Source organism: Falco naumanni, chromosome 4, assembly GCF_017639655.2.
Source record: "Falco naumanni isolate bFalNau1 chromosome 4, bFalNau1.pat, whole genome shotgun sequence".
Classification (NCBI taxonomy): domain Eukaryota; kingdom Metazoa; phylum Chordata; class Aves; order Falconiformes; family Falconidae; genus Falco; species Falco naumanni.
In genome coordinates, this window is record NC_054057.1 from 854966 (window position 1) to 869778 (window position 14813).

General features: G+C 43.3%; 1 protein-coding gene across 1 annotated transcript; it reads left to right on the top strand.

Annotated features, from left to right (window-relative positions):
- The first annotated feature begins 1762 nt into the window (after positions 1-1762).
- On the top strand, positions 1763-10082 carry LOC121087820 (C-C chemokine receptor type 4-like). Its single transcript, XM_040593261.1, has 2 exons — positions 1763-7103; positions 8287-10082. The coding sequence occupies exon 2, from the start codon at positions 8302-8304 to the stop codon at positions 9376-9378; it is 1077 nt and encodes a 358-aa protein (XP_040449195.1). The 5' UTR covers positions 1763-7103; positions 8287-8301; the 3' UTR covers positions 9379-10082.
- Positions 10083-14813: the final 4731 nt, after the last annotated feature.

Genomic DNA, 14813 nt, shown 5'->3' on the forward strand with positions numbered 1-14813 from the left:
TCAGTGAGACCTGGACAGGCTGGAGTTGGGTGGAGAAGAAGCTAATGAAGATCAATAAAGGCAAATGTAGGGTCCTGCACCTGGGGAGGAACAAGCCCACACACCAGTGCAGGCTGGGACAGACTTGCCAGAGGGCAGCCCTGCAGAGAAGGACCCGGGAGTGCTGGTGGATGGCAAGTTGTCCATGGGCCAGCAGTGAGCCCTGTGGCCAAGAAGGCCAGTGGGATCCTGGGGTGCATCAAGAGGACGGTGCCAGCAGGTCGAGGGAGGGGATCCTCCCCCTCTGCTCTGCCCTGGTGAGGCACATCTGCGGGTGCTGTGTCCAGTTCTGGGCTCCCCAGTTCAAGAGAGACAGGGAACTACTGGAGAGGGTCCAGCGGAGGCTACAAAGAGGATGAGGGGACTGGAGCATCTCCCCAGTGAGGGAAGGCTGAGGGAGCTGGGCCTGTTCAGCCTGGAGAAGAGAGGACTGACGGGGGATCCTACTGATGCATACAAATATCTTAGGGGCAGGTGTCAAGAGGACGGGGCCGGGCTCTTTTCAGTGCTGCCCAGCGACAGCAAAGGGGCAACGGGCACAAACCGCAACACAGGCAGCTCCTTCTGAAAGTGAGCAAACCCCTCTGCACTCTGAGGGTGACAGAGCCCTGGCACAGGCTGCCCAGAGAGGTTGTGGAGTCTCCTTCACTGGAGACATTCAGAACCCGCCTGGACATGATTCTGTGCAGCCTGCTCTAGGACAGGGGTCCTCAAACTACGGCCCGTGGGCCGGATACAGCGCCCCAGGGTCCTGTCCTCAATCCGGCCCCTGGTATTTACAGACCCCCCCACCAGGGTTGGGGGGGGGAAGCCAAGCAGCCGCAGATGACTGCCTGCCACTTCATCCGCGCGCTGGCCCCCTGGTTAAGAAGTTTGAGGACCCCTGCTCTAGAAGAACCTGCTTTAGCAGGGGCTTGGACTACATGATCTCCAGAGATCCCTTCCAGCCCTGACCATTCTGTAAGTCTCACCAGACCTTCTAGTAAGATGAAAGACCTTCACCAGCACATTTTCTTTAGCCTGGACGGAAGGGGTCTGAGGCAGCTCAAAGCTGGGTTTGTCTATTTTGTAAATGGTAGTATTAAAGCTGACTAAAATTTGACCAGGTTATAACCCCTGAGTGGTTCAGAGCCCCTCTTCAGTGAGTCTTTGCTTTGTTGTAGCCCCTCTCCTCCTTACGGTCCTGTCTTAGGAAACATGTACCCTTGTACTGCTGTTAGCCGATTTTTTCTAAGGGAACTCTCATTTGAATCATTAAGGCTCACCACCACTTGGTCTCTTGTTAAGTTCCTTCTTCTTGGTCTCATTGCTGGTCCCTGCTCTCCAGATCCTCCAGGTAGCTCAGGTTTCAGAAGGCTTCTGTGCAAGGGGTGGACAAAACACCAGATACCATAAAGACAGTGAATGCACAGACCAGAGTTTAAGGTAAGTCAGATCCAGAAAAGGCAGCTGTAGGCAGTGGCATACATCTTTTTACACAAGGCTAACAGCACCTGGAGCCAAGTATTTCCAGAGTCACCATAACCTCTCACTACCCCTGTAACAACCCTTGCTCATGCGGGACCCTCTGTCCTAAGCTTGCTCTGCCGTTGCTTCTGCCCTTCTTTAGTGTCAATGATTTCTTTGCATTTCCACCAGAGGGTGGTATTATTAAACACTGGGCTTAAAAGTCATTTAAGGAGGACACCCCAGGCCAGCAACTGGAGTCACTGATGAACAAACACAGTGTGAATATATGTTTATGGAAAGTAAGAAGAAATTAGTCACTACATTCTGCTGCTGGAAGAAATATCAATTTCTCTTGAGTTTTTTTTTTTTTTTAATTTGCCTGTTATAGAGCAAATTTAATATTCACAGAGTCCGTGGATGTTACATTTGCTACAAGCAGTTTCATCAATGATTCACAGAACAGATCAGAATATCTTGCAAATCGCAAGACGAGAGAGACATTCCAATGAAAACCTTTTATTGTTGCTATCACAGTTTTATTTCAGTGCCCTGAATGGTATCCCTTGCTACTAAAAGTGAACTGAGTACTATGGAAGTTGGCTGTACAGCTTGTCTTGAAGAGGACTTGCAGCAAAACGGCTTTTACTGTGTGATGGCAGTTCCTGGGTCTCAGCAAACATAGAAAGAAGATTAACTTATAAGAGCAATTATTGGTTCTTTCTCAGTCTTGATCCTCTGCAAATACTTTGGTTTTTCTAACCAGCTTGCGTTGTGTTACAACTGCTGTGTAAGGACCATGGCAGGAGAGACTGCAAAGATACTTGTTGTGCAAATGTTTAGGATAAGGCCAGTCATTTAATAAGCTTTTTAAGATGACCAACAACTACAGTGTTAGAGACCACCACAAAGCAAACAGAAACCAAAGCCTGTATGCCAGAATGCCATCATTCCTCTGTATCTAAACTCACTGCAATAAGCACCAAACAGACTGGCCTGAGCAGACCTCTGTTATTCACTGCTGCCCTGTCTTTTTTTTTTTTTTTTCTCCTTAGGAGCGACCAGCCTTTAACCGGGACAACATAGTGATGTTTAGATAATAGATGAGACATTTAAAAAAGAAAAAAAAACTTATTTCAGGTATCAACTGCTCCTCAGAGTGGAAACAGCCCAAATCTCTCATCTTACTATAGAAACATCTTGGGAATATTTGACAGATCACTGAACAAGACAAAGAAAGTTCCTTATGGTCTCATTTCACACTTAGGAAGAATACAACTCATGTTTTTTGCAGCAGTGATTCTGTAAAAAAAAGAAAAAACACAAAGTAAAACTCAGCATTTGTAAATACAAATTGTTTCTGTGATGTTTGAGGTTTAAAGTTTCAGTTCTTTTTTATGAGGAATTCTGAATACAGCAGCTTTGTGAGCACAGCACATGTAAAAAAAAACAAATCACATTGATGAAAACCACGGCAAATACCATTCACAGAATTGCCAGTGGACACAAACAATGGAATTCCTAGGACTGGACCACTGAACGAAAAAAACGCAGGGAATTGCAACTTAACAGTATTGAGAAAGGAAAAGACGTTTTGGGTTTAAATCTCTCACTTGTCAGCACAAACAGCTGTCTCAGCCAAAGGGAATTTGTATGTTCAAAAAGATTTGAGGTAAATTATGAGTGAATCACCTGGGACAACGTGTAGACAGGAAATTAATTCATTTTCCTTTTTTTTTAGTTCTCTCTCAGATTGCTGCAGTTTTAGTCATGCACAGGAAATATGGAATAAAGCAAAGATTACAAAGAAAGGAACTGCACAACGAAGAGGTGGCACAAACACTTTGCTAATGAGCAAGGGTGGGAACTACACATATGCAAACTGCGATTCAAATTCACTGGAATTGCAAAAGAACTGCACAAAGCCTGACCACACAAGAAGGGGTTGGCCACCTGATGAAGACAACAGTTTATTGAGAAAGGTAATTGTTTATCCAGCTGTGACTCTGGTGGCCTGGATCCTGTGCTAATCCACACAATCAGTGAAAATACTGATTCATGCAATAGTTGGCTATCTTTAGTTGCCATCACCTGCTTCTCTCCTGAGGCAGTCTCTTCTGGATGAGAACTTCTCCAATAAACACTTCCGAACCCTTATCTATGGCCAACACTGATATCAGAGGGAATGGATGGTGCACTGGCGTATCAGTGGTGAGTATCTTACAGCCTAACTAGCAGATTAGATAAACATCCATCTCTAGTTCTTCCCTGGGCAAGACTCTTAAGCATCCTGTATAATGGCAAGTTAATGCTAAGACTTTCCGTAAAAGTGGGAGTGGCTGAAATATCTTTTGTTGATAAGCAAGGTTTTCATGGTGTGGGTTGTTCTGCTTTTGCTTTTATTAAGTTCCCTTCTGTTGGTTTTAGCGTGCCTCTCTCCATCCCATAAAAAAGGTTAATCTCCTCCCAGTCAGGCAAATCAGGTTTGGTCCACTTCTCCACACTCTCATGATTTATTTGGTCAGTGCCACATACCTGATACCATCTAGCAAAGAGGTAAGACGACTTCTTTCTTCTCACCTTCCCCTGCCAATCTGTCAGTTTTACAGCAACATCCTCTACATCTCACGGAGATCCTTTCCCCCTTTCCTCATAGCCTTGCTGCCTCCTGCTATTCCCCCTTTGATAGTCTGTGCCAGGTTCTTCTTCACCAAATAGGAGATGAAAAAAAGACATGCTGCCACGTTAGAAGGGAACTCAGAGCTCCTCTACTATGGACTAGTTATGCTTAGTCCCTTTCACTCCTCTTTCTCTCCAAGCCATTGCAGGATCTTCACTCACAACACCTCTCATCCATTTTCTGCATCATCTCATTTGCTTAGAGATTTCCTTTATGTTTGTCTTCTCTGTAGTTTTCCTCACGGGCTCTCCCAGGGACTCTTTTCATCTGTAAGCTATCAGGTGTTTCAGGCTTCATTTTTATCTTCTTGATTTGCATGAGTGGCAGGTATTTTTTTAGCTTCATTTTCTGGAGTTCATACATCCGAAGTTTTCACCATCTGCAGCCACAACCATTCTCCTCTTTTTGTGGCAGAGCATTCCTCTTTCTGCAGACACCCCCTCTTGCCGAGTCTCCTTACAAAGACAGACCTTCTCATTTGCTTATGCAGGATGAAATGCATTGGTATGGCAGGCTTCTCCAACACAGCCACTGCTTTGCAAGACAGTGTGGTCCAGCCATTCGTCTCCACCTCACCACAGTCGCACAGGTGTGCGAGAAGGAGCCTTTGTTGCCCTACTCCTCCGGTGGTAGCAGCCCAGCTTTCACCCCAAGGCAGCAAGCAGATACAAAGAGCTGCTTAGAAAGCATTCTCTGCTGGGAATTCTAGTGCTAGGCAAAAGGCAATATGTCAGATAGGTCCTTTCTCCAGGCCACTGTCGTACGAATAGTGCCAAACTGGCATTCATAAGGATGCAGACTTGGTCCCTGCTACCAGTATGACTGAAAGATCAGAAGCATATCTGAAGTATGGCATGTGTGCTACGGACAGGTCACCAGATCTCAAGAGGTAGCTGATGATGGGAAATCATCCCTTAACTAAGAAGTGTTCTTACAGGCTAGAAAAGAGATTGTATCTGGATTCACTTATATTCACTACTTCATCTGGAAATCAAGAAAACCTACCACTGATGAAATTCAAAGGAGATGCCTAGTTTGATGGAGTAGAAAATATTGAGTGGGACAAGATAAGCACACAGATGCATAGTGGTTTACTGAGCCAAAAACATTACAGCCCAAACTAAGAAAGAACAATGCCTGCAGAGCAAAAGGTGTTTTTTTTTCCTGAAAAGCAGATGCTTAAAGAAAGATTTGGTCTTTGTAATTGTGGGTGAAGAGCTGAACTTGTGCCCCTAGTACGAGAACACATCAAAGAAGAGATTAGTGAGGCCCTTGGACAGACACAACTGCAGCAAGAGGAACAGCTTCTAGTTTCTCTGAGCAGAGCTGATGAAAATGGTACCACAGCATTGCCTGCTCACGCGATGTTGACATCTTTAAAGGTCTGCTAGCAAACTGAAGAGAAGACATATATGATCTGCAGAGCAATACCCTGCAGTGGAGGAACATCTTGCAGTGACAGACTTAAATACAGATACAACCTGTGAAAGATGACTGAGAAGCTACTTCCCATACAATTGTTTTATTCTGGCGAAACATGAAACCACTATGTCCCACATCTCATGCTGTCCTTACATCAAGCTTTTCTGGAAGAAACACTTCAGCCAAATGGAAGTCATTGGACAGAGTAACAACGTCAGAGGCATACGGAATAGCAACACAGCATAACTGAACAAAAGCTATACCCGTGTGCAGAGTAACACCGGAGGTCAAACTACAAGACATACAGCCTCTCCCGGACTGAGATCTATGATGCTTTCTACCCTCCCAACCACCTCCTGTAGCTTTCACCTTTCTGCTTCTCATTGTGTCTCTTCAGGTTCCCCTGTGAACAAGCAAGCAGCCTCCCCTGTTGAGAAATGGCTTTTACTTCCTCTTGACTGGCCTTTACTGTAACATAAAGGAGAGCAGCACTTGCCAGCTACTAGCACAGCTGTTCTGCTGGCAGGACCCTAAATCATCCCATTTCGCCAGCACATGTCCTCTGTTCTCCCTTCTCCTTTTCCAGGATCCCCCAAAAGACAGACAGGGCCCACTGCACTTTCAGGAGAAGTTCATAAAAGCTGCTGAGCTTCCCCCTGTGACAAGCACTATGGCAAACCTCAGCACCCTCTGCCCTTACACTGTCATGCACACACATGCCATTTCTTACATGGTATTCTGACCACTACGACCATTTGTGCCAGGCCAGCGATAGGAGGTAGATTTACTGTACATAAAACCTGCTACAGGAGACATCAAGCAAAAAGTTAGCATGAATTTAACATGCCTTCATTTCTTTTTTTAGCAAGGTAAATAGGAGTTAGGAAAATCAAACAACAATGAATAAAAGGAGCCTTCCCTACTAAATCTATACAGCTCATTTCTTCTACAAGTACACAGCATAATTTGCAAAATCAGTTATCTGAAGGAGGGGGACTAGAAACACCCCTTCCACATACGCACCAAGCGCCTTCCTCCTCTTGCTCACTACAGGTAATTGCAGAATAGAATAATCAAACGTCAAGATGCATTTTACAACCCATAAGAAAGAATAAGGCTTCTGGGGAATGTGAGCTGCTTAGTGACATCTATTTTAAGGATTATTGCGTACAATGAAGCTGTTTTAACTCAGTAATCAGGCTCTCAGTGGGAACTTTGCATTTTCTTACACATTTCTTACACATTAAGATTTTAATTTTATTTAATTTTATTTCCGAATTTAAGGGACCAGCTCTTATGAGCACTGGGGAGAAAAGCACTTGTGATACAATCTGTAAGGAAGTACAAAGTTTCCGTTAAGAGACAGACAGCTATTTAGTGACATCTGCTTTTTGCAGCTGCTGGATATCGCTGTGCGGGCAGCACCTGCCTCTCAGAGCTACCCGGTGAGAAGCAAGTGATTCTGCACACTTAGAGCAAAGAAGCTTCTTCACATCGTCTGAGAAGGAAGGAAAAGGTAAAATTAAAAAACTGCAGTTGCTGAAACAGTTGTGTATCGTATACTCATCATGTGCGTGAATGTAATGCTTTTTCATTTACCTTTTGCTGCTGCTAAGGTAAATTTTAAACCAGTTTTAAAGAATCCTGCATCATCAGAAGTGGGTGTATGTGTGTTCTGTGAGCATGTTTTCAGTTTTAAATATTTAAGTATATTATGCTGAATCTAGATTAAATTCAGGTATGTCTAGGTGCAGCTGTTGGGAAACTGTCATGTCTAGACCATTGGCGTCAAACAGTTTTGACCCTGTGACTCGTAATTCAGATCAAATTCTTCTCTGTGTATAACAGAACGGAACTGGAGGCCAGAGAGGTGTCATGCCTGGAACTACCTACACACAGAAGGGGTCAGGTTAATGATAGTCAATGTTTGTTACAACATACAGTGCAAAGACAACTAAAGCGACTATACTCAACTCTTCTGTTTTCTATTAAAAAAAATAAAGGGGAAGAACATAACTCAGACTTAGAAAAATTTTGGTACAGTAGGCTAAAAAAAATGACGCTGTTATGGGAATAACACACAAAGTAATACATAAGCAATATAGTCGCGCTGTGTCCACGTTAGTTACTTCAAACTAACATCACTTAAAACTGTCTCTGCCTATTAGAAAAGTACGTATGAAAATGACACATTTCTGTTAGCCACAGAAAACAGCACTGACTGAAAACTCACATCAGCTTTCAGTAAGCATAATTTTATTAGAAGGGTCAACTTAGGAAGACAAACTTCTTACAGTGATGTTTGTCTGATTAGGAAAGCGGGTGAAATCCTGAACTGCTGTGAATAGTGCCTTTGCTTTTTACTTTATCCCAAAGGATTCCTCCCTCTCTGATTTGGTACCTGTGGCCCGTACCTTTCCTTATTATTTGCTTTCCTCTCCACCATTTGAACAGTGTGCTCTGCGTGCTTGACATCCGAGTTGCAGTGTTCCAAGGACTATGCACATGCACGTTAAGGACAGTATATTTTGCAAGTGCGCCTATGCATCCCATAATGCTTAAATAGCATTTGAGAACCTGTAATGAGAAGCGTGCTGGAACTGGCAGTCAGTCTCTGCTAGTGATGCAGGCTTGCAGAGTAAGCACACGGTCTTCAGGCACTGAAAGTCACTAGCATTTTTATATTCTTTCTTTCTCAGGAACTGGGGGAAAACATGAGTTCTTCAAGTACAGAGTCCTTTGAAGTTGAAATCTCAACCTTCTATGACTACTACGATAATTACAATGATGCTCCAAAACCGTGCAGTAAGGAAAGCGTCAAGAGGTTTGCAGCCTCCTTCCTACCTGTTCTGTATAGCCTAGTATTCCTGGTCGGGCTCACAGGGAACGTTCTGGTCATTGTGGTCCTCTTCAAATACAAGAGGCTGAAGAGCATGACTGATGTGTACCTGCTAAACCTTGCCATCTCTGATTTGCTCTTTGTTTTATCCTTGCCCTTCTGGTCTTATTTCACGATAGACCAATGGGTTTTTGGAACTCCCTGGTGTAAAATCATTTCATGGATCTACCTGGTTGGGTTTTACAGTGGGATATTTTTTATTACGCTTATGAGCATAGACAGATACCTAGCAATTGTTCGTGCAGTGTTTTCTTTGAAAGCAAGGACTGCTTTCCATGGCTTGATTACTAGCCTTGTTGTATGGCTAGTAGCTCTTTCGGCCTCAGTTCCAGAACTTGTATTTAGAGAATCTTTTAATGAACACAATTATACTACCTGCAAGCTGAGATATCCAGGTAATTTCACAACGTGGAAACTTTTTTCCACTTTGGAAATCAACATTCTAGGGCTCCTAATCCCTTTTATAGTTATGACATTCTGCTACTCCATGATTATTAAAACATTAGTTCACTGTAAAAATGAGAAAAAGAATAAGGCTGTGAAGATGATCTTTGCTGTCATGATCATGTTCTTCTTCTTTTGGACCCCTTACAACATTGTTATTTTTTTACAAGTGCTGGAAACTGTGGGAGTCATTAGAGACTGTCAAGCGAGCAGGAATCTGGACTATGCTTTCCAGGTAACAGAAATCCTCGGCCTTTTTCACTGTTGCCTCAATCCGGTCATCTACTTCTTCATGGGAGAAAAATTTAAGAAGTACCTGAAGATGCTCTTTAAGAACTGGCGGTTACCTGGAGTTATTTGCAAGTGGTGCGGAGTTCACATCACTTACCACACTGAATCTACTAATTCATTCCACACGCAATCTACAGGGGATCAAGATGCTCTGTAATGTGTTTCAGATCAGCCACTGAACTCACCACCAAACAAACTGACAAAAGCAGGAACTTTGAAAAGCTAAACAAATGCACATGCATTTCACAATAAGCTACTGCCAGATAATTAATTACTTCAGCTTTGATTTCTGCTTCTAGATTTTCTGAATGTTATGACAGAAAGTGTCCTAGATGTGCAATGTGGGAGATAGACGTGCAGGTTTTATCTGCTGCAATTACAGATCACTGCTCAGACCTAACAGCAGCCTCGGCTTTCAGCAAAGCACTATATGCTGTGCTGCTTCTTCACAAGCATCAAGGCAGAGATTGGCCTACACAGAGGGGCAGAGGAGAGAGAGCTGCTTGTTATCAGTATGTGCATTTGGAAAATATATTTGTTTGAGTAGGATGGTTATTACCATATCTTTATTCTACAGTTGATTTGTGTAGGACTTGTTCGCTCTGACTATTAGCAAGCTATTAACAATACCTCTTACCATTAAACGTTTCATCTCAGGGGAGGATACACCCTCAGTCATTAAGAAAAAGGACAGAAAAATTCTTTATGTGCACAAAGACGCAAAGCAAACGCATTACATAGTCTTATAGACACGTTTTCTCTTAGGTGTCCAAGTCACCACATATACCTATGTGTATGTGTATATATGGGCATTCTGAATTACTTTATCACTGTAATTAAAATACAGAATTGCTATCCAAAATTAACTAGAAAATGTGTAAAATATTTTTGAATAAAAAAGCATTTTAAAAAATTATTTTCCAGCATGTGTGAATAAGTTGGAAGCATCTTGGTTAAAAGTGTTTCTTTTAAAGTCAATGTTCTTTGTTCCAAAAGTACTTAACCCCAAGACTCAATCTTCATTCACTGGTTTTGTCATAACTTAGAAAACACACAATGAATCCTAGCGTTTGATAACAGCAAAAGGTTTAGAGCGTGATGCCCCAAGCAGCCACTCACAGATCTACATGACATTCATCAGAGATCTGGAACAGGAAGGAAACTCACATAACAATGTTTAGATTTTGGCACAAAAATAATTAAGAGACAAAAATCAGTAATGTGGTAGCAGACAAAGTAAGAGCTGAAAAACAGATATCTCAAGATATTTCTAGTGTGTCTTTTTGCTGGACAACCACCATTCAGCAGGAAGCCTTATTTTTCTTAGGCTATCAATAACAAAGCACTCAGCTATGGCTGCAAAGACCAGACAAGACATTCAAATGCATCAGGAAAGGGCTGGAGAAGAAAAGTAAAAATGTTGTAGTGCCACTGTTCTCATCACCCTAATAAGAAATGTAAGTGGAAGCTCACCTTCATGTGACCTCACTCACGACACAAGACTGAAAATAAAAAGCAGCACACTTAAATACTCATGCACACACACACACGTCTATCATAATTAAGTTTGGGAATGCATTGCCATTAGCAGTTCTTCACTGACAAGTAAAGATCTGCATTAATGCAGACAATGAGAATAGCTGTGGAACATGTTCCTTGTGGTAAGAAGTGTCTTCCCAAGAAAATAAAATACTACTACTCAAAACCTTACAAGCCACTGAGTAAACCAGTTAGGAAAAACTGTTGTAAGGGGTGGGCAAAGCCATCTGTTACCTATTTTGAAAAGGAAGAGGATGACAAATTGCAAGTGTTCGGTGCTTCAAAGTTTCACAGATGTCACTGAACCCAACAGCATGTCGCTGCCAAGCTGGCATGCCACATTGTCCTCACAGATGTGATACTGAGAGCACAGGTACCGTGAACTGTTGAGCTATTCATCAGTCAAGTGCATAGACTAACCTGGAAGGCAGACAGCGCACCGCAGTTACTTTTTTCTTGGTCCTACTCTGTGATTCCTCTAGTCAATAAGAATAAACAGGTCCTTTTGAGAAATCTTTGCAGACCAGGGGAAGGGCTGCCTGTGCTGGCCTGGCAAAATGATGGTCAGCAAGCAAAAAGGAAGCCATAGGCCCTTGATGAGAAAACCGTGAGATAAGAGAGAGCCAGAGCTAAGAGCAGTGTTGAGGAATGGCACTGAGATGGCCAACAGCTTGCAGGCTGGTCCGGCTCTGGGCACACACCCTTTGGTGGGGAAGGGTGCTGAATCTGCTCATGTGTGGAATTCACAGGCCGCACCCAGCAGCATCGCCATAAACAGAGCTAGCGTAAAGCCCCTTTTCCACGCAGAACTCAAAGATGCTGCACATCCTTGCGTCGCTTTGTGCCCCCGCTGCCTGCACACACGTGCCTTTGGTGCAGAGGGTGCCTGGCACCATCAGATCTCCCTCTGGGTGAATGCAGTCTTTGCATCTCTGTCCAGAAAACCTCTTCCACTCCTCCCAGTTATCACTACAATGCGTGTGCTGGACAAGCAACCATTCTGAAAACTGCGCTCTGAGCAGGTTTGCTGAACTGGGTGCAAGGGGGAGCTCACCTTAAGTGATTTGCTCAGGAACCCACACCCTGGGAGATCATCAAACATTGGCGGCATTCTCCTCTATTACCTGGAACAAATCCTCCTCCCCCACGCCCCGAGCTACAGTGGATAATGCCACTCCTCTTTTGAGAGAGGGATTTGAAAGGAGAAAGGACGAGATAGTAGTATTAATACAGACAAAAATAAAGCTGGGATTTTCAAAGTGTCAGTTGACCAAAAGTGTCATTTTAGCTGAACAAGAGTTTCCAAGCAATGAATGATGGTATGAACAGACCTACTGAACCATGAAAGGCAATGGACAGACATTTGAGTGAAGCAAAGCTGACTCATTCTTAAACCCACAGTTTTACATTAGGGTTCCTCGGAAGGCCAGCCTGCGTCCTCTCTTCAGTTGTGCTAAGCCATCACAGAAAGACAGATGAGGGGAAAAATCAGCTTAATTATATTAAATACAAATTATGATGAAACGGTGAAAACCAAGTTGGTTGGTTTGTTTTCATACAGCGTTTAGGCCACCACAGTAACTCCCTAAACATTACATGCTTATCTTTTATTCTGAAAAATGGCTTCATCCCTTTTAATTGTGCAGAAGCAGCATCATGGTCAGCAGCTTCCTCCCAGTCTGCTCCTCAGAGCCTGTGAGGAACTGCTGTTCTCCTTCCTGTACTATTACTACTTTCCACTGTCCCAGCACCAGCTCTGCACACCTAGTCTGAAGGAGGGTACAGTTCAATAGGCACTACAGTGCTCATCCGTTACCAGGATGCTTCCAGTCTAAAACTGCCAGCAGGGATCTACACTCACACCTTTTCCTCCAGGAGCTCCAGTTTTACCCAATACCTCTCTCGACACAGCCATATTAATTCCCATCCCTTACGCAAACAATTCCATTTTACTTGATTTACAGGTAGAAATCAAGGGCCGTATCATCAAAACGGAGCTTAAGGCAATGCTGACAAAGAACCCAACAGGACTCCACTACTCCAGGCATGAGAGAAACTTTTGATTAGGAGACTGGAAACGAATAGTCAATATAACTGCGGTGAGATTTCTAGCATTCGCGTAACTGATAAGACCATTCAAAGGTCATATAGTGCTGGTCATATCTGCAGTCATCTTACTGTAACACAGCAATAACATATGCAGGGGATAGTGGCAGTCATGGAGAAATCACTCCTGATGGAGCAGGCATTATCAAGGAGGAGACACCGGGATCAATCCTTCCAGGATGATTTCCTTTTTCACAGTCATTCAGCAGCAGCAATGCCCATCAGAAAAGTCAACAAAATCCCATCTTACGGGACAGTCACTGAGTCAAAGACACTTCTCACAGAAATGAGGCTCAAAAGTAGAAAAGCCCTTCATCTGTTCCAGACCATCAAAATCCAAGTCTCCTGCCAAGTCCCCACTGGCATGACCAACCAATGATGCTGTTCTCTTACTCTTGGCAGAGCACATCTCTCCACACAACCCTCACATGCTCACCTCAAAAGAATATTGCTCACAGGCCACAGTCAGGCTTTCCTCTTTATTTCTGATCCTCCTTTGAACGCTCAGAAATGGCAGCATGTATATGGTATATCTCTACTGAAAAGAATAATTAATGTCTTCGCTTCTGCATCACTGGCCACTTGGCCTTATTTTTTTAAAAGCTGCTGTCTTACAGCTAGGGGAGGTGAGGCACAGAACAAGAGCTCAGATATTATGAGCACAAAGCACATTTTTGTCAGAATCTCAGGGCCCTCCTAGCTCTCACTGGGGAAGATTCACATTTCAGGCTGGGTAGGGGCATTCCAGGTAAGAGCTGCCCATACTGTGCCTTTTCTGGTAGTCAAATTTGAGATGACCCAGCCAGGAAAGGCCCTGTCTGGATCCAGATTCTGCAAGGAAGACCACAGGTTAATATGAAGGGTATCTGAAGGTAAGTGGATGAAGACAAAGCTAACGCCATCTTCCAGTAAAAGTTGTTCTTTGCTGGCACAGATGGTGTTGTCTGTCTTAGAACATCAGAAAGCAAGGATTCCTGTTTGCATGTGACAAAAAAAATCGCCCTCTGTGTAAATGCAGCCCAAATAAGTGATTAATTAACGCATCAGACTCCTTTAGGTTTTGTGCCAGTTGTTTTTTTCATTTTGTTTTTTTGTTTCAGGTCATCTTGGATGGGTTGAAGTTTCTCTGGGCTTTGGTTTCTTGTTTCAAAACAAGTACCAGCATGCATTCAGTATACATACCTCGGTAACTGCATATTGCACGCCTTTTGTTATTTCAGGTGTTGCAAAATAAGAACTACTAAAGCATTACAAATTTTTTGAAATTCCAAGAAGTTTGTTTCCTTGCTTTTGCTTTTAACAACTACAGCAAGTAATCAAGAATCTGATCTGCAAGAATCTGATGTTTCCACAGATATGAAACCCTCATAAAAGGTACACTCGGTGCTGCCAGCAACCTGTAAGACAACAAAGACTGAAGGAAGATTGACATTATCAGATCTACTCTTCTGCTCAAAAAAGGCCAGTGGCATTTGATCAGCATTTTCTGAGAAACCCCAAGCATCCAAGTTCAGGAAGAGACTTTTGCACCTGGGACAGTGATTGAAACAACAGATGGACAACCCTACAGTAAAAGCCTATTTGTCTCTTTGCACAGGGACTTTGCACTCCTTAAAATGTCTCCATCGAAGCATTGTGGTTTGGGCAGGTAGATCAAAGAAAGGGTCCCTCCCTGACTTTTAACCTGTCACCATCACACACAAATAAGAGCAGTACCAGCTAGTAGTAACACAAAAGTGTCTTAAAGTGAAGACAGACCACAACTGATCTCTCTGTACTTGCTTATAACTGGTAAACTGAAATTTGACCACAAGTAAGACTATGACCACATTCTGAATGACTTGTCTTTTCCACTACCGAAGTATGTGGGAAAGCTGTAAAAAACACACAGAGAACAAAGAGAAGCATGGGTTTTCCTGTTGCTTATGCCCTTGCTGCTCATTCACA

What these genes read in the sequence shown, in the direction of transcription:
- LOC121087820 (XM_040593261.1), top strand. Translation starts at nt 8,302, where the DNA reads ATGAGTTCTTCAAGTACAGAGTCCTTTGAAGTTGAAATCTCAACCTTC.